Source organism: Zootoca vivipara, chromosome 1 (assembly GCF_963506605.1).
Source record: "Zootoca vivipara chromosome 1, rZooViv1.1, whole genome shotgun sequence".
In the NCBI taxonomy this organism is placed as follows: Eukaryota; Metazoa; Chordata; class Lepidosauria; order Squamata; family Lacertidae; genus Zootoca; species Zootoca vivipara.
In genome coordinates, this window is record NC_083276.1 from 43485029 (window position 1) to 43508464 (window position 23436).

At 43.1% G+C, this 23436-nt stretch overlaps 1 protein-coding gene across 1 annotated transcript in view; it reads right to left on the bottom strand.

Moving 5' to 3' along the window:
* Positions 1-18699, bottom strand: part of LOC118087182 (cytosolic phospholipase A2 epsilon) — a 34109-nt gene extending 15410 nt beyond the window's left edge. Inside the window, exons 1-11 of the mRNA XM_060283017.1 lie at positions 18621-18699; positions 14773-14909; positions 13499-13627; positions 11516-11556; positions 10939-10981; positions 9790-9847; positions 8939-9081; positions 8022-8108; positions 5152-5189; positions 4140-4275; positions 824-960 (exon numbers count right to left, since the gene is read on the bottom strand). Coding sequence (XP_060139000.1) covers positions 824-960; positions 4140-4275; positions 5152-5189; positions 8022-8108; positions 8939-9081; positions 9790-9847; positions 10939-10981; positions 11516-11556; positions 13499-13627; positions 14773-14909; positions 18621-18699 — 1028 coding nt within the window. The remainder of the gene's footprint in view (positions 1-823; positions 961-4139; positions 4276-5151; positions 5190-8021; positions 8109-8938; positions 9082-9789; positions 9848-10938; positions 10982-11515; positions 11557-13498; positions 13628-14772; positions 14910-18620) is intronic.
* Between the last annotated feature and the right edge of the window lie 4737 nt (positions 18700-23436).

A 23436-nucleotide genomic window follows, 5' to 3' on the forward strand; every position in this document is an offset into this window, starting at 1 on the left:
CACACACATACACACACACTCAGTGGTGCCTCGACTTACGAATTTAATCTGTTCCGAAGGCACCATCATAGGTTGAAAAATTCGTAAGTCGAAAAACGCCATTGGAAGCGCAATTTCCCATAGGAATGCATTGGAAACGAAAAAATTCGTAAGTCGGAGCAACCCTATCTAAAAATTCGTAAGTCGAAAAATCCCTATCTAAAACCACCGCGGTTTCCTTTCGGATGTCGAGATATTCGTAAGCGCACAGCCATTAGCCCCATTCGTAAGTCGAAAAATTCGGTTGTCGAGTCGTTCGTAAGTCAAGGTACTGTGTGTGTGTGTGTGTGTGGATATGTATATATATGGTCAGTTGTATCGAGTCTTAATCATGCTTAGAGCAGATCTACTGAAATCCATGGGACCTTTGTTAGTCACATTTAACTTCTAACTTTGATTTCAGTGGGTCTACTGCAGGCACGGGCAAGCTTGGTCCTCCAGATGTTTTGGGACTACAACTCCCATCATCCCTAGCTAACAGGACCTGTGGTCAGGGATGATGGGAGTTGTAGTCCCAAAACATCTGGAGGGCCAAGTTTGCCAATGCCTGGTCTACTGCAAGTTCACTGCAAATAAGTCTAGATCCAGCCGAGTATGTAAAGGATTCTACTGGCTCCTGTGTCTGCAAGTTAGAACAACACTGGGAAAGGTTCACAAACGATAGCAAGCCAGAGCTTTGATACTGATATAGATCAGTGATTCCGTTTTATGTTCAGCCAAGCAGTTAAGTAACCTACAGATCAATTCTATAACTCCACATAGAACCCAATGTCTGTGTCCTTACCATGTTGTGCCAGACAAACCGGTTATGTATGTAGCACAATCCAAGAGATTTAACTTCTGAAGACCTCGTAGGCTTCCATAGAACGCAGTCAGTGATCTTGTACTGCCCCCTGTTGTCATAATTGCAACTACTGGAACCTGCAATGCATAAACAAGCAAACTAGGGCACCCAAAGATGCAGGACACTTCACATACTGTATATGGACACCATTATGGCCTTTGTGCAGATGGTGGCCCTGTGATCCCATGAGGGGTCTGGCCTCCCTGCTGTGATATGATGGGATCTGGCAAAGTAAATCTGCAGCTAATCTATTTCTGGATTGGAAAAGACCAGCAGCCAGAAAGAAATGTGCTGTTAGCAGGAAAAGACAACATGGTAGAGTATCAGGTTGATTTTGTTGTAAAAGGGAGAAAGCCTTGACGTGGAGAGGATGGAACAGAGGACCCATCAGGCATGATGATGCAAAAGTGGAAACTGATAATTCACTGTTAATACTTTCAACTCTACAGAGCCTTTATAAAGGCTGTAATTAATTAATTAAGCCAGATAATCCATAATAGAGATAAATTACAAACTGCAAAGAATGAACCAGCTGTTCTTCATTATTATTCAGGCAGTTATTCTGCCAGTTTGTGATATTAGTAAACAGCTGCTTCATACCCAGTTTCACAGCTAGCCTATTTTACTTTTAGACATTGCATATCAGTTCAGAGCATTCCATAACCAGGCTAACTGAAAATATGATCTATCTCACACCCCTCTCATTCATTTGCTTTGGTCAATGCCTTCTTTAACGTCTCTTCTGTCTCACAACTTCTCTCCCCAACATAAGCCTAATCGCAGACCACAATTTCATACACTTTTTACCAATTTGCATAGAAAATCTCATCTATGGTAATACATGAAGTGTGCCATGACTGTACACATATTTGGACAGCTATCTGAAAGATGTAATCATGACATGTGACACACATGTGACACATCTCATGATATGCGTGCCCCCTTCGAAATTAATTTGCTTGTAAGGAAATTAAAAAAACAAAACCAAAACCTAGAGATGACTATGGAAAAGCAGGTTAATGCACAAGAAATGGAAGAATTTTAATTATGGCTGTCCATCACTAAAATAATTTGCAGAATCTGCTTTTTAACCAGTGAACTGATTATTCCATTTGAAGACATTTGCACATTACAAACACCTTAGTAGGGTGGGGTTTTTCAGATCCTGAAGGAATTTAAACTTGGAATATAACTTGTAATTTTGGAAAACAACAGCTACCAATCCTTAGGGTTGCCAGACTCAATAGAGGACAGGACTTCTGTGCTTTTAATTTCCCTGCTCTCTTTTGAGTCTGGAAACCTTAAAGAGAAACCAGCAGACCCTTTGCTTGGAAATTAAACAAAGGGTCTGCTGGTTTCTCTTGGTTTCCAGACTCAAAAGAGAGCAGGGCAATTAAAGGCACAGAAGTCCTGTCCTCTATTGAGTCTGGCAACCCTACCAATCCTGGAAGGTCACTTTCAACAACTTCATTCTCTGCCACACACCCCAATCTGCTCCAGAGAGTTGGGGGGGGGAACAACCCAGAACAGATTGAAGGGAGGCGTGGGAGAAGGCATGGGGAGAAAGCTCCAATGCACAAGTGTAAATCCTTTTGCTGATGGGATGTTTACTTAGTGCTCCGCTGGATTTGAGCAATCATGTGCTCAACCCTAATAATCATCACTGGTCGTTCCTGCACTGATTAAAATTCAAAGAGAACACAGTTGGCTAAGCAGTATAAAAGTATAATGAATCAAATAAATAAAATTGCTCTCCGTGCCACAACTGATGAAAACTTCAGCTGACTACTGATTTAAACTCCTCATTTTTAATTAAGTCTCGCTGATTTCAGTGGGAGAGTTTAGCACATGCTTAAGCAATTACTTTACCAGTCGCTTTAATACCGTACTAATTGCATGCTTAACTGATTACTTGGGTCTGAAGCCTGGGAAACCTGATAGGTAATAACTGTTGTTAAATGTCATCACCACTGGTGTTGTCGAGATCAGCAGAACATGCAAAGGAAGGGGCAACAACAAGAAGCCGAAAAAGTCAAAGGAAAAATGGGGAGCCTCCAATTGAGGCTAAAAGTGGAAATGTTTATTGGAACATTCAATATGCCCAATGTGTCAGGAATATCAAAACATATCAATGATTGGAGAATCCCTGCCAGACTCAGGGTAGAAAATACTGAGCTTAATGGTATCTCTCTCTGTGGTTTCAGACTGGGGAGACTCCCAGTCCTACTTGTGGAATGCCCTTCCCAGAGAGGCTCGCCTGGCTCCTCCACTGCATATTTCTAAGCACCATGCAAAAACCTTTCTCATCAACCATGCTTTCAGTTGAATAACATTCTATGGCTTTTAAAATGTGTTTGTGGGAGGGAGGTTATTGTTTCGTTTTTATTATGTATTTTGATTTCTCATTATCTATGTTTCTGTTGTGAACCGCTGTGGGATCTTTGGATGAAGGGTAGTAATAATAATTTATTATTTATACCCCACCCATCTGGCTGGGTTTCCCCAGCCACTCTGGGCGGCACCCGACAGAATATTAAAAACATGACAAAACACCAAACATTAAAAACTTTCCTAAACAGGGCTGCCTTCAGATGTCTTCTAAATGTCAGATAGTTGTTTATTTCCTTGACATCTGATGGGAGGATGTTCCACAGGGTGGGTGCCACCACCGAGAAGGCCCTCTGCCTGCTTCCCTGTAATCTCACTTCTTGCAGTGAGGGAACTGCCAGAAGGACCTTGGAGCTGGACCTCAGAGTCCAGTATACAAATTTAATTTTTTAAAAAAATACTTGGAGATGCCAATGACTGAACCTGGGAACTTCTGCATGCAAGCAGATATTATGCTATTGAGCTACAGCCTTTTTAGCCTGCATTTTATTATGCTCGCCTTCATCTCGGGGGATGAGAAAATAGAATGGGCGACTAAGCCAATTTCTGCAGGGCACATGCAGAATGAGTGTGATACTGCTTTGGGCAGTCACTTGGAAAGTACAGCGCTTACTCAAGCCTTGGAAAAGATGGCATCGTTGGTGAATTATTCCTCGTGTGCACTGTGGCCAGTTCAGATGCAGCACTTTAACACCATAACACTAAATCACTGCAGAGAACAGGAAAGCAACTTTGTATGGGGGGCTACCGCAGTGGTGTGCTGACCATGAAACACTTTGTTCTTGCTCCCAGACTCTCTCTGCAATTTCTGTTCCACATATTGTGATAATTCAAACAGCAGAGATAGCCAGAGTTCTGCACCACGTACCTCATGATCATGCAGGTCCTTTTCTAGTTTGAGAACATTTTTCAACGCACCAGCAACAATCTTCTGCCTTTTGCACAAGAAATCTTGCTCCTGTGTACAAAGGCCATATCCCAAGCGCACATCTAAGCCAGTCTGGCTGGAATAGCCACAGAGAGGGTGGTAGGGGGAACACAGGCATATTGTATCTCAGAATCTGTTTCAGAACTTTTCTCATCCAAGAGTCAAGTTTAGAGACAGCTTGCCAACACCCCTGCTCTGACCAATTAACAAAATGTGTGGCAGGTGAAGCATCACGGGGCATCAAGTCATTTGCTTTTACAAGGCAGCAAGGTTTATTATGCGGTGGTTTTTACACAGCAGTGCTTTCGATTAAAAAGACTAAGCAGAATGACACCACAGAAGTGTGGCTTACTAGAGCTCTAAAGCTATAGGGTACATCAGCACTCTCTGTATAAAACGTGACTCTTGCTATATAGATGTAAACTCTGTTAAGTCAATAAATGTTAGGTATGCGGGTGGCACGGTGGGTTAAGCCACAAAGCCTAGGGCTTGCCAATCAGAAGGTCGGTTGTTCAAATCCCAGCGAGGGGGTGAGCTCCTGTTGCTCGGTCGCAGCTCCTGCCAACCTAGCAGTTTAAAAGCACGTCAAAGTGCAAGTAGATAAATAGGTACCATTCTGGCGGGAAGGTAAACGGCGTTTCTGTGTGCTGCTCTGGTTCGCCAGAAGTGGCTTTGTCATGCTGGCCACATGACCTGGGAGCTGTACGCCGGCTCCCTCGGCCAATAACGTGAGATGAATGCCACAACCCCAGAGTCGTCTACGACTGGACCTAACGGTCAGGGATCCCTTTCAGGGGTCCCTTTACCTTTGCCTTTACAGTATTCATACTGCATACAAATGACTAATATCCTGAACATGTGGCTAATCCCCTGTAAGAATATTTCTCCAACAGACAGAGAAGTAGAAAAATAGTTAAGATTATAGCTGTCCAACACAGGAAGGATCTCTTACCAGACTTCTGTTTTCACATGCAATGCAATTTTTTTATTCTGAAAAAAACAAAAACAGAATACAAACACCAATTACACTCCTAGGAATACGTTGCCTCCCTTTGAAACATGGTACATAGATGCCCTGAGCCAGTTCTGAGGATGCATGCATGTAAACAGACTTCTTTTGGAAGATTCAAGAAAGACAACAAACAAACAAACAAACAAACAAACAAACAAACAAACAAACCCTTATTCAGTATGAAATTCACTCCCACATGATGTAGTGATGGGCTACCATCAGTGCTATTCTTTTAGAAAAAGAGGCACCAGATTTCACCACCATCTTGTGTGGCGTTAAAAGAGGATTAGAGAATTTCTTGAGAATAAGCCTATCACTTGCAATTAACCATGTTCCATCTTCAGTGTACCAGTTTCTGGGCATCACAAGTGGGGAGAACATAAATAGAACCTGCTGGATTGAACCAATGGCCCATCTAGCCCAGCATCCTGTTTTTGCCATGACCAATCAGATGCCCGAAAGCAGCAGCTGAGCACAACAGCACATTCCCCACCTGTGAGTGGGCTTCCCATCAGCCTCTGGTTGGCCACTGTGAGAACAGAATGCTGTATTTGATAGTTCTTTGGTCTGTTTCGGAAGGGGTTCTTAGGTTCACACGTTCCACTTACTGGAAACCTTGGGCATAAATCTTAACACAATTTCAGATAAATATTGAAAGGAGGATACAGGGGTGAGGAACATTTTTCAGCCTGAGAGTCACATTGCCTCATGAACAACCTTCTAAATGGCCTAGAAGCCAACAGTGGCTGCAGCAATTGACATGACCTTTGTACAGTAGGCTACATTATGCAAAAGCGAGCCATTTACACCCACACACCCCTCTCCGTCCTTCATCTAGATAAGAGCCATTACCACAGTTACAGAACACATTCCATACAGGAAGATAAAAAGGTAAAGGGACCCCTGACCATTAGGTCCAGTCATGACCGACTCTGGGGTTGCGGCGCTCATCTCGCATTATTGGCCGAGGGAGCCGTACAGCTTCTAGGTCACGTGGCCAGCATGACAAAGCCGCTTCTGGCGAACCAGAGCAGCGCACGGAAACGCCGTTTACCTTCCCGCTGTAGCGGTACCTATTTATCTACTTGCACTTTGGCGTGCTTTCAAACTGCTAGGTTGGCAGGAGCTGGGACCGAGCAACAGGAACTCAACCCGTCTCAGGGATTTGAACCGCCGACCTTCTGATCAGCAAGCCCTAGGCTCTGTGGTTTAACCCACAGCGCCACCTGCGTCCCAATATACAAGATGCTTGAGGATAATAAGGCCTGTGAGGTGCGCAGCCTGGGGAGAGTCCCAACGGCTGGACAGAGAGACACGGAGAGCTGTATTTGAGATTTCCCACCCCTCTTCTATACAGGCTATATTACCGTGTTGGCCTGAATATAAGCCTCACACCCCCCAAAAAATTCCGACCAAGTGCGGCTTAATTTAGTGACCTTATGGTATACAGCCAGGAGCGCAAGGCAAACAGCACCAGGAGTGCGGCAAAGGGCACCCACCCTGTGCGTAGGCCTCTCTCCTCTCCTCCAAGCCCAGGAAGGGAGAGAGCGAGGAAGGGGAAAGGCTGCCAGCAATGGAGCGCGGCTCCCCCCACCCCCGCCCAGTATGCAACCAGGAGCAGCGAGGAATGGAGCGGCTTATATTCGGGGGGGGGGTTCAGTCCCCCCCAAATTTTAAAGGTGCGGCTTATATTCAGGTGTGGCTTATATACTGGCCAATATGGTACTTTGAACGGGATACACATTCCAATGCAAATCCCCATCTATGTTCTCGAGTAGCTAAGTAAATGTTAGCATCTTGATTATGCATGACTAGAGCTGGATAAAGGGCCAAAATAAATGCCTTGATTTCTAACAGTTATTTCAATAGGCGAGGTAACCCAATTTATAACATAATTGGGATGGATCAGTCTATTGCTGATCTGTGTTAGTATCCCATGTGGTTAGTCGCAAGTCCATTCCATTCCATTTCCACATTAAGATGTGACCCCCTCTTTTAATCTGCATGAAAATCAATATTTAAATATGCATTTTACCACAAAATACCTTTTTGCATACTCCCCCCCCGTCCCCAATGTACACACTTTAAAACACAGAAGTGAGAAATCTGAAGGTTAATTATATTCTGATCAGTGCATTAATCCAGGAGGTGTAAATTGGGTTGGTTTCCTTAACATTGCAGACCAAATGAAACCACACAACAGTGTCCACCAACGAATTAAGACTGTAACAATCAATAAACTGGCTTCTGAGTGACTCATGAATTAATTGATTGATTGATTTTATATTCACCCACATATTGAAACATGTTGATGAATGTGCCTTTCTGGGAATCATAAATAAAGGGGAAGATATTCTTCCTTCTTTCTACAATTTCTACTCAGAATTCATATTTAAAAAAATATCTTTTTTTATGAATTTTATCATATTTGTTAGTTAAACAATATGTTAAAAGATTTAAAACTGCCAGAGCAGAGATGCATAAATAGTTTGATCCTTTTACGTTGTTTCATTATTCCTCAAAAGCAACAAAATAAGAAGCAAGTGATTCAATAAGCCATAAATCAATAATTGATTCAGACTGAAGGATTTAGATAGCTTTGGAATTTTACTTTGGAATTGAAATCTTTTTCACTGCATTGTACATATGGCCTTGTCCATGAATCCGTCTACCTAATCATTATATTAACAATTAACAGCAATAAACTGGCCCCTTATGCTGTAGATTAGGGAAGCAAGCAATGATGGCTAGTTCTCTTCCAAAAGAATCCATTCAAAGCAATATTCAGGAAGACAGAAATTGACTCTCACCTCTGCGAGCACTATTTTCTTGCTTGTAGGAAGTGAATTTATATCCACTCTGAGGGACCTTTCTTTCCTGTTATAAGAGCATGGCCCCTGGAAGAAGAAAAAAAACCCCATGTTTCTATGAGAAAGAGTGCAAAGTTGCATGTCTAGGATTTTATCCAATGCTGTTTGCACCTGAGGAGAAAGAACTCCCACTCATGCAACAGGATTTCAGTTTCCTCTTCTCCCTCCAGTAGGGTGGCCATACAGTGTCCGGGTGAAAATCGGTCAAATGTTCAGGAAAATCCTTACGGCAGCCCATGTCGGCAGTGCTCCACAACTTTTCTGTCTGGATTTTCACTGTTTGAAATATGGCAACCCCACCCTCCAGCATCCTTCTGCACACCTTTATATTCTGCTCCGGAGAGTTGGGAGAAGTTCGCTCACAAAGTCTACTCATTGACACGTATCTGTTTTATTTTTAAAAACTGTATGCTTCTCCCTTTAGTATACACATGATATATATTCTCAGAGTGGCCTTCAAAATTAACCCCCTGCCTCCCCCACAAAAGAAATAAAACATCAATAAAAAAATGAACCTTTTTATCATTAGGGTTTATGCACACTTGCAATTCCTCCTCTCTTTCCAGGCATGGTCTGAGCTTTAAAGCTCCATGTCCGAGCACATCTCCCCCCCCTTTTTTTGCTCCCCATTAAAACCCACTCTTTAAAGCTCAATTGGAGCAAATGGTGATCCATGCAAAATCTGAATGGATGTTTGCTCCAATTGAACAGGTTTTAATGGGGGAAAGCTCTGGGACAAAACAAACAAACAAACACAAAACCACTCAGACACAGAGATTTTAAGTGCAGTCCTAGAAAGAGTGGTACCAAATGTAAGTGTGGATAAGCCCTTAGTGTTCGGCTGATGTATAACGTACAAAGGCATAATCTAGATCCTTCTTCGGTAGTTTAACATCCATTGTTGGGTGCTTATATTTGACATAGTGGAATGAAGACTGGCCTGAACTAAGTTCCTGGTGTCCTTCATGGGATCCTTTCATCATAAGGGATAGTTCATGTTCTGAAAGAACAAAGGAAAAATGTTCATGACAGGTCTGTTGCTTGCAATAACTTTTTGTGCTAAACTCAAAGTGGGCCTCTGCAAAAAATCAGATTTCTTAACAGCATCCACATAACTAATTTATATATTACTTGCTCCGTTGGTTAACTTGGCCTTGTTATTACACCATGCTAAGACTCAGACACATGGGTGGCGCTGTGGTCTAAACCACAGAGCCTAGGGCTTGCTGATCAGAAGGTCGGCAGTTCGAATCCCCGCAACAGGGATGTTTAGAGGTATGCGTACCCCCAGAAAAAAAGCACTGCTCAGAGGTGTCAGTGAGTTCAATGGGACTTGATCTCAAATAAGTGTGCATAGGTTTGCAGTCTTAGAGGTGACTCTTCATTTGCTGTGTGCAAAAACCTGCCTCTATATACAAAGCTCCTTTGCTGGATCAAGAGAAATATGTATGGGATATATTAGCCTTGCAAAAGTTGGAGTGTGTGGTGTGGCTAATCAAGGAGAAATGTAACGATCAGAATATATTGATGAAAGATACAGGACGAAGAAATATCAACTTAAGAGAACTAGGTTTTATATAAGATTAGGTAAGTTTTACTAGGCATTCTATAAATTTAAAACTATGGTGTTCATTCATTTTAAACCTTCTTCAGAATAATTATTACTGTAAAACTAGAGAATCCATTATTACTACGGTATAAATCTTACTTGATTTCTGTCTTTTTTCCTTCTCTATTTCAAATTCCAGACAACAAACTTCACGAGCCTGTAGGCACACAAGAAGACAGAAGAACATCGAAAGTTTAGAATCTAGTTGAAATGTCCTTTTATTGCTATCTTTGCTACCTGAACAACAGGACCATATAAAAGCTAGAATTTGGAGGGTGGGGCATAATCCCTTTCAAAATTGAATGGCTGAATCACAAGTACAGTACAGTACTGAAAAACAAGGATTCTGAAATAATTTTATATAGTGATTACAATTCAGACTTAGTGGTACTTAATTAAACCCATTTAAAAATTATTATTATTTATTAAATTTGTTAGTCGCTTCATCTTGCCCAAGGCAACCCAAAGCAACTTACAACCAAACAACCAAACTCATTGAAATTAATGAGCCTACACACATACAACTTAGTTTGGATCCAATGTATTTATTTAAAAAAAAATTTAAACAAGAAGAGCATTTAAAAAAAGGAAACAAGTAAGGAAGTTGTGGCCACCTGGATCATAATTTTTATGGAATGTTTAATTTCAGAACCTCAATCCATGAAGAACAGACAAATGTATTATAGGTGGTATTTATATTTGCTCATATTTTAAATTCTCAAAGGAACAAAACCCCAATGTCTGTGGTTAAAGAAACAGGGCTTACATCCAATAGGGCTAAGCCGAGATCTGCTGGGACCTATTCAGTAACACTCAATTACAAATGGACAATAAATTTATCAGGAATGACAAATAACATATTCACCACACTTGACTGGATTAAAAAGAATGATTGGATTTATCAATATATTGTCACATTTAGTAACCTGTTTCTCAGATGATATATTTTTACTAGAGCCGCAATAAACCTCTTTCAACTGGACTTATTCCAGAAATCAGTCTTCATGGGGTTTATCACATGCTTGGAAAGGTTATGATAACTTCAACTGAAACCTCAAGTTAATTAAGCATCCCATACAGAAGAAGATGTCTGATGGCTCAGTAGGAAAATTATGTTCGGTTTTATACTATTCCTGTCTCAGAGGGTATATAATAATTCACTAACTTTGATATAATTTATAATCTCCTTGTTTCCCTTGCACTATATATCTAAAGTACAAGAAAGCAGACAGAAAATAACAAAATTACCACAAGAGTTCCATTCGTAACAATGGTTTCAGGAACACTCAAACTGAAAAATAAATGGAATATAAATGAATATACATTCATGTAATACAATGTTTATGTTCCTCTTGAAAATGGAAGTAAAAGAGAAAGCAAAAGTGAGGAATTCCAGAAGAGGGGTCCTTGAATGGTATGAGGGCAAGTTTGCTGGCATACTTATTTTCCCTTCTGAAGATCTTTTTTTTTCCAACACTGACAGAAGAAGAAGAAGAAGAAAAATAAAGAAACATGCACCAACCACTTTCTAGCCTGCTAGCATGAGCTCAGTAAGGCTTTGGATTTGACAAATCCTCTGCCTTTGATTCTCCTTCCCCTGACTGGATAACATTGCTTTGCCCTTGTAGCACGGGAAATTTAAAAATACACCATTTCTTATGGGGCTTTGTCAAAATGCTGGATAATTAATACATGTTGTTGGGAGAAATGTTGACAATGTTGCCTGAGTTCTAATAATTAACTCATTTTTATGGATTTACATTCTGGTTATCAGAAGGGTAAGGCATGTGGCTTTAAGTAATCTGTAGTATCTGAATTTACTCACCTGTTTCGTAACTCAAATTCCACTTCCAGCTCCTCCTGATCCTGAAATAAGAGGGTGGTCAGTGAATTAAACCCATTTAATAACAGACTCTGTGCTGCTAGACTACAAAATACAGTGGTACCTTGGTTTTCAAACGTCTTGGAAGTTGAACGTTTTGGTTTTTGAACGCCGAAAACCTGGAAGTAAATGCTTCTGTTTTTTAACATGCCTCAGAAGTCAAACAGCTTCCACTGAGTTTCCCCCCCAATTTTCTCTATTAAATTTGAAGTCCGCCCTTTGCACCTTGGTTTTTGAACGTTTCAGAACTCAAACCAGGCTTCCAGAACAGATTATGTTCGAAAATCGAGGTACCACTGTATGTAACTGCAGACTAGTGAGACCTGACATATACTGTCAGCAATTCCTCACAGCCAAACATATGATGGTTATCATGGAAAATTAGAAGGGGGAATGATGAGGTGGGGAAAAGGCATGGGAATTATAAAAATGTTTTCCTCTTTTAATCACCATTTATTTTCTATATACCAAAATTCTTTAGTTTGACAATGTTACTTTTCTCATCAACTTTTCACAGACGACACATGACGGCATAGCAAGGTCAAGTGCAACAAAGCCCTAAAAATAGAGAGAGGTGGGCGGGTGTTCCGAATGCATGCACCGAAAGAGGAAGCTCTCGGTCATGTGCATGGGATTATATAGGTCCCTCGATCTGTTTGGATTGTGCCCCATTGGCCAGATTGAACCCAACATTGAGAAGCCTACCAATCAGGTGTTGGGGCTGACCAATCTTACCCACCCACAACACAGGAGGTCGATCTCCAGGTCTCACCACAACACGTGCCCTCTTTGAGGGAGGACACGATTTCCCATAGAGTACTTTGGCTAGTATATTGTTGTTGATTTGTTGGATTTAATAGATTTTGATCTTCATCAAAAGATCTCAAGGTGGTTCACAAGATAAAAATACAAGATAACCCCGCCTCCCACAATCACATTTTTTATGGAGTACTATGCACCCCTGAACTTCCCTGATCCCCAAGGCCCAAATCTATGGAACAGTTCTTGTTGGGGAAGGAGAGCTGTGGTGGATGAAGGACTGAATCCACCTCTAGTTATCTCCCCTGATCAGCGGATAGCTGGAATTTTAAATTCTTTAGCATACAGCCCAAGACTATGAATTATCATCCAGCTAGGAGAGCCAACTTCCATGTGAATGGTATCAGAGTTGGTTTAGGGCAGTGGGTTGTTTTTTGCATTTGTGATGCAAGAGAGCACTATAAAACCAAACTACATGTAGTACAGATATGGATGGGCACCTGTACATAAACATGAGAAACTCTTATGTTTACTTTTGCCCCAATTCTGTATTATCCTGTGGTTTTTTGTTGTTGAACATTTTTCAGCATTGAAAAATTTTCAGCATTTAGTAGGATTTCTCCCAATATGCATATTTATGTATGCAATTTTACCCAATATACTCATCTTTGCAAGCAATGTCCCCCCAATACAACCCATTTTTGTACATTATTTTCACGAATATGCATTTTTATGCCCCCTTTCTGCATCAATATCTGACTGCATAACTGATTCACAAAATTCAGAGAGGTGTGAATTTCAAAGGATAGGTGCATTTTGGTTCAAGTATTGTTTCAGAAAGTGCCAATTAGGTGGGATCATATTAAAATACAAACCAAATCAAAATTCCCCGTATACCTAAATAATGAACACATTACAGCTAAATCTTATTTTACTTAATTACCGATCCAGATTGCGAATTCTGGAACTTAGACATTTCAGGCAACAAATGCTATTCACATCACAGTACAATCTTAAACATGTTTACTCAGAAACAAGTTCCACTGAATAATAATACTTACTCTCTCATTGGGCTAAACCCGCTTATTGGTGAGTAATTTTTTATTTAACTTCTGAGTGAACATGCATAGGATTGCCCTGTTAAACATTCTTTCTGTTTATACAGACCTTTGGATTGGAGTTAAAGTACAAGAGCACTTTTTCATTTAGTGGGAGTCTAGCTATATCAAAGCGAACAGTGAAAAGTTGTTCATCTTGGCAGACATCCTCATCGAAGACACTCAGCTCCAGCATGTTCTGATAGGAGAGAAAAGACCTACAAATAAAAGCTAAAAGAATTGTACAGCTTTTCTACAGGTATGTATACCCCAGACCGAAAAGGAAAATATTTTACAATGGCATGGAATTCCATGCAAGAAGAGACCAAACATATTAGGGCTGTTCAATTTAGTAAAGAGTTGGATAATTGGGTATATAAATTAGGCATGGAGCATGTTTACCTTCAATTCCCTGCTCTTTCAAAAATAGGCATGTATTCCACCAACAGCTCCATTGCTTCTGTGGTCTTAGGACCTTGGGAAACTGCTGAACCACGCCTTCCCCACTTGACCTATGGCATATCTAAGGACTGTTCTAAATGAGGTGGCAATCATGTAAGGTGGAATCTCCCTGTGCACTGACTCAGCCCATTCATATGCAACAGTCTTGCACTAATGATGTATGATGAAGTTGTGTAGACATTTCATACATGTAGCCAGTGCGTGGGATAAAGCATTTTAAATGTTAAACCAACTGTATGCATAATCTGAATAAGTACCTTTGGGATCTTCTTTAGGGCCACTGGCGGAGGAAGAGGAGTGCGGGCGGAGCACACCGCCCTGGCAGTGTGATCCCGGTGGGGTGCCATCATCCCCCGCCCATGCTGGGCGCCACACCCCTGTGGGCGGCGTGCCACACCCCCGGGACGCACGCCAGCCCCGCCCCCGCCTGCTCTCCACACACACCCGGTGCCGGAGATTGAAGCTCCGCCACTGTTTAGGGCTACTGTCAAATTTAATTCAGTCCCGGAAGCAAATTCAAATATTTATTCGAGATTATGTGCGTGAGCAACTGCTCATCTGAAATCATCCATGCATCCAAATTTTTCTGCACATGGAAAACTCACACATTAGGAAGAAGGCTGATGATTCCTTCAAAGAAGCAATCATTTGCATATAATAAGTTTCATGGAAGAATATATTAGAATCAGTGCAAAGCCACAACAGGCATAGCAACACCAACTGCCCTATTATGCCAAGTTGTGTCATGACACTAACATCAGTTCTGTGAGCTGGTGATCTTCTACTGTAGCTTCTAAAAATCAAGGCATGTTTCAAATTCACAAGAAATCACTTTCAGTGAGATTATGGTATACCAACAAGGAGTGACCATCAGTTTCTAACCTTCACTTTGCTCTGGACCATGAAATGGAAAGTTTCGTTCCAGACTGGGTCTTTAGAATTTTGAACTGTCTTTGTCTGGAACCTTTCGGAAGAAGCCGTTGGCAGCCATAGGGTCAAATAGCAATCAGTGTGGCTGACTGTTGGGAGAGAAAGTAGCACTTGTAAGCATGGACCAATGGTACCAAACAGTATGGGAAACAGCCTTACTTCAAAAATTAACCAATAAGTTAAAACTGACACGGGAACAAATAGAAGAAGACGGCTTCACCCCGGTATGGTTCCCCTTTATGACATACACAGCCCAACAAGACAATGACAAAAATCCACCAACAGCATACGAATCAATATGGTTAATCTGACCCAAAACACTCACCCACCCCACTCACACACAAAACAAAGACCACCACAGCCAACCACAAAGGAACAACCATATCCTAGGCCAACTGCGACATCTCTCACCATCAAAGGAACACAAGTGAACAGCAGAGAACCTACACAAGCGACGCTGACAAAAAACCCCCACACTTATTAAGCAACTAGTATCTTGAAGCCCGTTAAAAATAACGGGTGCTAGAACATATGTGGTAAAACATATGTTGTGAAACATATGTAGGTAGGTATGACTGAACTGGGGAAGTGGGTAGCTTTGAGGCACCACCAAAAAGCCCTTTTGGCATGATGGCTTCACAGCAGGGAAACACAGGAGCAGTGAAAAGGATGACAACTTTTTTTTTTTGCAAGGGAGGAGAGTAATGGGGGGGGCTGATGCAGCCTGCCAGCTAGCCGTCTTTGAGCTAGAGGCCCTAAACAGGAATGCCTGGGGTTAGGGACCCACAACAATCCCTTGCTCTTCCTCTCAGGGTTTTGGGTTCGATCCCCACGTTGGACAAAAGATTCCTGCACTGCATGGAAGGGTACTACAGGGCTCTCCAAGTCCCTTCCAGCTCTATAATTCTGATTCTCATTCTCTCTCTCTCTCTCTCTCACACACACACAGCAATCTCACACAGTCTAAAACCTGAGCTAGAGTGCAAGAATATGCTGGGGATGAAATGGGGGGAATAGAGAGGTGCTTAAGAGCTGTAGATTCTTATCCCTTGGGGCTGAGTGCAGGAAGGGTCGAGTTCATGCCCCAGAGAGTTATAGGTAAGGGCTGGTGTTAGCGCAGGGGAAATGCCGTGGGTAGCATGGAGACACGATTCAAAGAGCACTGCAGGCAAGAGCTGGAGAGGGTGCTTGCTGGGAGAGCCACCTCAGGCACCGTATTTGCGCCTCAAGCAATGCCTACCTATAGTGTGGTGGGGGGGGGGCGTTGAGGCAAAGCAGGCAAGGCGAGAGAGGGAGAGGAAAGCACCCCTTTCTGTGCAAGGTGGTAGGGGCTTGTGGAAACGCAGGCTTTCTGGAGGAGCTTGTTTCTGCGAAGGGAAGCCGGCGCGCGCGGGAAAGCTCTCCAGCGAGTGCCTAGAGCTCTCTCTCTCTCTCATTCTCCAGGGGAGGCTGGGCTGGGCGAGGGGCAGGGGTGGGTAGAAAGCGGAAAAGCCTTTCCATGAGCTGCCTGGTGCAGCCAGGCTGCTGCTGCTGCCGCTGCTCCTCCTAACCTCCCTCTCTGCGCTCGGCTGCTGCGTCTGGGAGGAGAAGGGGAGGGCAGCCTTCTGAAGCCCGCTTCCTCCCGAGTAGACCTGCCCGGCTGGGTGCAGAGAGGGCCAAGAGAGAGAGAGAGAGAGAGAGAGAGAGAGAGAGACTCTCTATTGAGTCTTTCCCTGACTGTCAACTGTATTTCTTACATCTGCAGCAGTTGCTTTTTAAATAATATGATTTTAATGTATCTTGCTATGTTGCAAACTGTGCTGTGCTGAGCGCCTCACTCCCCCCCCAAAGGACTTTGTGCCTCCGCAGGGGAGATTTAGTATCAGAGGCTCTGACGGCAGAAAAACAGCTGCTGAGCCGGGAGGGGATGACTCTCGAGTCCCCAGCGCCTGCATATTTCTGCCTCCTTAGCGAAATAAGCAACAGTTTTGAAACCCCCCCCCCCCAGGAAGGAGCAGTAGAGAGGAGGTAAAAAAAGGCCTCTTCTCAGAGAGTAGCGCTCAATCCCTCATCTTTCCTGACAACTGAGGCCGGATTGAAATTGAGGCGGGGAGGGCCCCCCGGGGGCTCTTAAAGGGGCCGCGCTGCTGAAGGGACTTGAGGGAAAGGCTGTTGCTGAAGCAAGATGGTGAGTGCGGGGGGGGGATTGCTGGGGCCGCGCGGGGAGGCCCGGCCTGGGCTGGCTCTCCTTTGCCGCTTGCACATTCCCGGGAAGATTTGTGCCCTTAGAGTTCCAATGTGGGGTGTCTTTAAAAACTGCTTCAGGTTTAGCTGCGACGGTTGGTCGGCTGGGAGAGGAAGAGGCCGGGGACGTGGAGAAGGTAAATGAGCTAGGAGCGGAGGCAAGGTGCCGTCCGCGAGCTCCGTGGTGGCTGCTTATGTCCTCCCTCGTGTTCGTTGGCTGTGTGGGCTAAGGGGCTGCGGCTTCTCTAATGGGAGCGGCTTTTGTGCTGTCAGCAGCACGCCAACCGCTCAAGACCTGTGCCTGGTGGCAATGCGAGAGGCGAGGGCGAGGGCAAGTGGCGGTTGGCGGGGGGGGGGAGCGTGTGTGTGTGTGCGCGCGCGTGCAGTCTCTCCGTCCAATCCCTGTGTCCCTGGGGGACATGCGCAGTGACCCAGGGACACACGGGACAGCTTGGACGCAGGGACAACTTGGACATTATTATATAGGATATAGAAACATTGTCACCCGACCCCACCCACACCCCCTCCCCCATCTACTTTCCTTCCCCTCTCCTCACCAATGTCTCAACAAATGAAACTGATTTGTAAAAATGCTAAGAGAGACATTGCACATATCTTTGTAAACCAAGAAAACCCTTAATAACAATTAAAAAACCTGTGTGATAGCTAATACAATATACATTGCAACTATTTTTTTAACAGGTATATATATATCACTTTGTGCATTGGGCTGATATCTGTACAGAATTAATTCATACCTGATGTTGGCAAATATACTTTCAAAAAATTCTCTGTTTGAACACGGGTAGGGATTCTGTGGCCTTCCAGATGTCACTGTATTGCAACTCCTTTTTTATAGCTTTTTATTTATACTTTTCAAATTTATACATTTCATTAATTTTACAATCCATTTAACATTTCAAAATTTGACTTCCTTCCCCCTTTTTCCATGATTCCTCAAATATATTTTTAAATATATTTTGCATATCCAAATTCTTTTAACTTGCTCATTTAATTATCTACTGTAAATATATACAGTACTCTTATAAAACTGCAGGTTATTACGATATGTAATCCTGCTTATGTTTTTATCTGTTTACAATTTCTCTGCAAATATTCAATAAACCATTTCCATTCTTTTATAAAAAGTTTGTTATTTCGATTTCTTATACTTCCGGTAGGTTTCACCATTTCATCATATTGCATAAGTTTTTGTATCCATTCTTCCTTTACTGTGACTTCTGCTTCTTTCCATGTACGTATTACAACTCCTATTATCCCCGGTTATTTAAAGTGCAGCATGCAGATTTAGTTAATTAGAATTTGTAGACTTTTTAAAATTCACAGCATAATATTAAGTGAAATGTCCAGTATCAATATTCCAACACAGGGATGAGGAACCAGTGGCTGTCTGAATATTGTTGGACTCCAGTTCCCATCAGCCCCAGCCAGCATGGCCAAGGGTCAGGGTAATTGCTTTTTCCTTTTCAGTAAAGGACTGGCCTGTTAAAGCCTTGTTGGGCACCGTAGTCTCATTGTATTCCAGCCCACCACAAAGGAATAGGAAAGCTACTTACGGGTATCTGCTCGCCGGAGATTCCTTGCTCTGATCACTCTTACACTAAGCAGACAACAAGGTGATGTTTCTACCTGCATGTAAATAGTGTACAAAGGTCAACATGAAAATGTGAATTGAAAGCATCAAAGTGGTGAGGAAAGGAGAACTGAGCGGGCAAAAACCAAAGACTATTAAAGTGTGCTTAATGGCTATTGGGTAAAGGTAAAGGGACCCCTGACCATTAGGTCCAGTCGTGACCGACTCTGGGGTTGCGGCGCTCATCTTGCGTTATTGACTGAGGGAGCTGGCGTACAGCTTCCGGGTCATGTGGCCAGCATGACAAAGCCGCTTCTGGCGAACCAGAGCAGCGCACGGAAATGCCATTTACCTTCCCGCCATTTACCTTACCTATTTATCTACTTGCACTACCTATTTATCTACTTGCACTTATCTACTTGCACGTGACGTGCTTTCGAACTGCTAGGTTGGCAATGGGAGCTCACCCCGTCGCGGGGATTTGAACCGCCGACCTTCTGATCGGCAAGCCCTAGGCTCACTGGTTTAACCCACAGCGCCACCCGCGGGGGAGGCATACAATTGCCCCATCTCTGGCTAATTTTAGAATTCAATGTTATAAATATTAATGGTCTCATTCTCTGTATTCTGAGAGCAGGTATGCACACCAATGCAAAGAAGTGGGGTATTGGATGTGAGTTATCTTGAACAGTGAATGGTCTGGGCATAGTTTTGTCTACAACTGGGGGTGAATCATAGAGTCAAAGGGACCCTGGAAGTCATCCAGGCAAATCCTCTCCATATAGGATCCCTTCCAGCTTCTAGTCATGTCCCCAGTCTGTTCCACTGCTGGACAGCTTTTACTGTTAGGAAGCCTCTTGTCATCTTAAACTGCAATTGACTTCCTTGCAATACATGACCAATCTTTCTAGTCCTGCCCTGGAGCAATAGAGGACAAATCTCACTCCACTTTCTGGTTGACAGCCTTTCAGATATTTGAAGGCAGCTATTGCATCCAGCTAGCGCTGTGGACCCAGGTAGCGCTGTGGTTAAACCACTGAGCCTAGGGCTTGCTGATCAGAAGGTCGGCAGTTCGAATCCCTGTGACGGGGTGAGCTCCCGTTGCTTGGTCCCAGCTCCTGCCAACCTAGCAGTTCGAAAGCACGTCAAAATGCAAGTAGATAAATAGGAACCGCTACAGCGGGAAGGTAAACGGTGTTTCCATGTGCTGCTCTGGTTCGCCAGAAGCGGCTTTGTCATGCTGGCCACATGACCTGGAAGCTGTACGCCGGGCTCCCTCGGCCAATAATGTGAGATGAGTGCGCAACCCCAGAGTCGGTCACGACTGGACCTAATGGTCAGGGGTCCCTTTACCTTTACCTTTATTGCACCCAACATGGTGCCCTCCTGATGTTGTTGGACTACAACTCCCATCATTCATTGACTGATGACATATCATCAGCTGAATAATCTGAGGCAGCAGGCAGAGACTGCAAGGACAGAAAAGGTGGCTCAGTAACGGCCATTTTGAATTTCCTTGTATGCTTATGTGTATAATGGGAGAAATAAATGTATTATGCAGAATAGCTTTGCAGCAGAGGCGCCAGGAAATTTATTCAGGAAACCCTGTTGGTTTTCATGTTTCTGGAAAACAAGCATGTGGTAATGTGCACTTTCAGGCAGGAAATGCAATGTGTTCTCTTTTTTGCTCTACAAAAAATGGCATCTCTACATCAAATATAATTTTAAGAATTATTATTTTAAAAAAACGTTTTTTGCGAACAAACCACCAATGGAAATTAACAAGCAAAACGTTAAAATGTGTGTGCGCACACACATATATATAGCCAAGTCACAGCAACTGTGAAATACTCTTAGTTAATAGTCAGATCTAAGTTCCTCTAAAAACATGTATATTAACTGTGTACACTCCATACATTCAAAGCACACGCACAGAAGCTACAAAATTCCTGGAAAAGAAATTTAGCCTTCACATAGCTTCAGTTTTTAGCACTCTTAACAAACTATAGTTCACAGGATTCTTTTTTCTTTTGCAGGAGTGCTTTAAATGTATGTTGTGTATGTAGTCTTTCTCCTCCTCACTCTTCTAGAAAACAGCCTCTGAATTTTTCTTGTTTTTGATGTCAGCTAGAATGGTCTACACAGAGGAGATCCTGCTTCTGGCATCCTAGGCTCAGTCCATTTAGCAGTTTAAATGCCACACTCAAAGCCAATACTTTACATCCTTTCTATCCTGATCACCAAGAGAGAAAAACAGCAACCCACCCACCCCCACTATCCTTATTTATTTATAATTTGTATCCCACCCTTTCACACACAATGCCTAGCTAATGACTTTAAAGATAACAAAATCTCAGAATCATTCATTTGGAAGGGACCACGAGGGTCATCTACTCCAACCCCCCTGCCATCCAATAATCTTTTTGCCCATCAAAGGACTCAAACCCGCAACCCTGAGAGTAAGAGTCTCGTGTTCTCCTGATTGAGCTGAGCAGCTGCCCCACTATTCACAGAAAATACAGTAAAAACTCAAAAGGACAAAGACAAAAGAACCAAAATAAAAACAAGCATCTTCATTGTGAAATACCTTGAGACTCAAAGCATGAATTGGTTGAATGATCATTTTCTGTCCCCCAAGGAATCTTGCAAACTGGGGGGGGGGGGCAGGGAAAGGATCATGGGACAGAATCTTCAGCCATAAGAAGAGCCCCAAAGACCAACATCCCATAATGAAACATGCCTATAGAACACCCTGCAGGAGCATGTGAGCACAACAGGTTTCTCCTGCTGTTGTTCCTTAGTGAATTGGTACAAAACCAATGTCATTTTGTAGTGTGTCTATGCTAACAAACAGCAACAAATGCGACACCATTTTATAATGAAAGAAAAGAACATACACAATCTGCTTTTCGCTCCGCCTATCTGAACCGGAATACCCATGATGCTTGTTGTTGTTGTTTAGTCGTTTAGTCGTGTCCGACTCTTCGTGACCCCATGGACCATAGCACGCCAGGCACTCCTGTCTTGCACTGCCTCCCGTAGTTTGGTCAAACTCATGTTCGTAGCTTCGAGAACACTGTCCAACCATCTTGTCCTCTGTCGTCCCCTTCTCCTAGTGCCCTCAATCTTTCCCAACATCAGGGTCTTGTCCAGGGAGTCTTCTCTTCTCATGAGGTGGCCAAAGTATTGGAGCCTCAGCTTCAGGATCTGTCCTTCCAGGGAGCCCCATGATGCTTACCAGATGTGATAAACTTCCACATGCTTCCATTATTGTTTTCCGTGCAAGTTTGTGCAGGCTAAATGTTCTCGATGAAGCCAAGGATAAGACTGTAAAAATTCACACACATTTTTCAGGCTTTAAACCAGCAGAGGTGGATAAACACCTATTCCAAAAAGTGATTCAGAGCCACACCCCCTCTCGTTTCAGAAATAAAAAAAAGTCCCTCCCACCTCCCTTGTTACATTGCTATGCGGAACAAGTGTCAGAGTGAAGCGTCTTGAAATGTGTTAGAGCTGGCGCAATGAAGTTGCTAAGAACAGGTGTTCCTTTTGCTTCTAGACCAGGCGTGGCCAACTCCCAAGAGACTGTGATCTACTCACAGAGGTAAAAACTGGCAGTGATCTACCCCCTTTTTTGGGGTTCAGGTCAAGGTTGTTGAACTTTTTCTATGAAGGAAAGCCCTGTTTTTGGGGTTTGTGTCAAAGTTGTTGAGCTTTTTAGGGAGGAGCAGGGCAAAAAATGTTGAGCTTTTTTTAGAGGAGCTAAAGTTGTTGAGCTGCTTTGAGGGGAGCCAGTGATCTACCAGTGATCTACCACAGACGTCCAGCGATCTACTGGTAGATCACGATCTACCTGTTGGACGTGCCTGTTCTAGACTATGCTATTGCCTCTCCCTCCACCCTCCAGTTGTCTTTTGAAACACAATATGCATGTGTTTTCCTAACACAGATTTGGATCAGAAATGAATGCCCTCTCTCCCGGGTTAAACTGTCTGAAACTCTGTCCCCAAGAGCTGTCCTTTTTATTTAATTATATTTGTTTATTATTGTATGTCACCTTTCCCCCAAGAAGCTCAAGGTGATATAAGTGGCTTTCTCCATCTCCATATCACCCTTACAACCCTGTGAGGTAAGGTAAACTGAGAGTTGGCAGGTGGTTCAAGGCTCCCCAGTGAACTTCATGGTGGAGTGAGGATTTGGACCCTAGATCCTATTCTGACTCTCTAGCCACTATGCCATACTGGCTCTGGGCAACTGGCTCTGGAAGGTTGAGCATTATTATTCATGTGGAGATGCTATAATTGCACACCCGCCACCTCACCTGGCTCTATGCATGGATCTCCCTTGCTGGGTGGTCATCTTTCCATGTCCAAGTATCTGTATCCATGTGCCAGGCAGGAGGAGGGAATCTCTTAATTCCAGTCTTATAATAATAATTTATTATTTACACCCTTCGCATCTGGCTGGGTGGCTCCCAACAGAATATTAAAAACACAACATTGAACATTAAAAACAACACTGACACTGAATCCCTACATATATCAAGGAAAACAGAATCATAGACACCCCACCCCATCCACTCCCCCACCCCGCCCCCCTCTTCCCCCCTCTTCTTCCTAATGTCTCAACAAGCAAGATTGATGTGTAACAATGGAAAAATTATGAGACACTACATTACCTATGTAAACCAAGAAAATCCTCAATAAAAAAACCTTTAAAAAAACAAACTTCTTGTTATGTACTGAGCTGAATCATAGAACAATAGGATCCAGAATCAGCAGTCTGATTGGTCCGCAGGA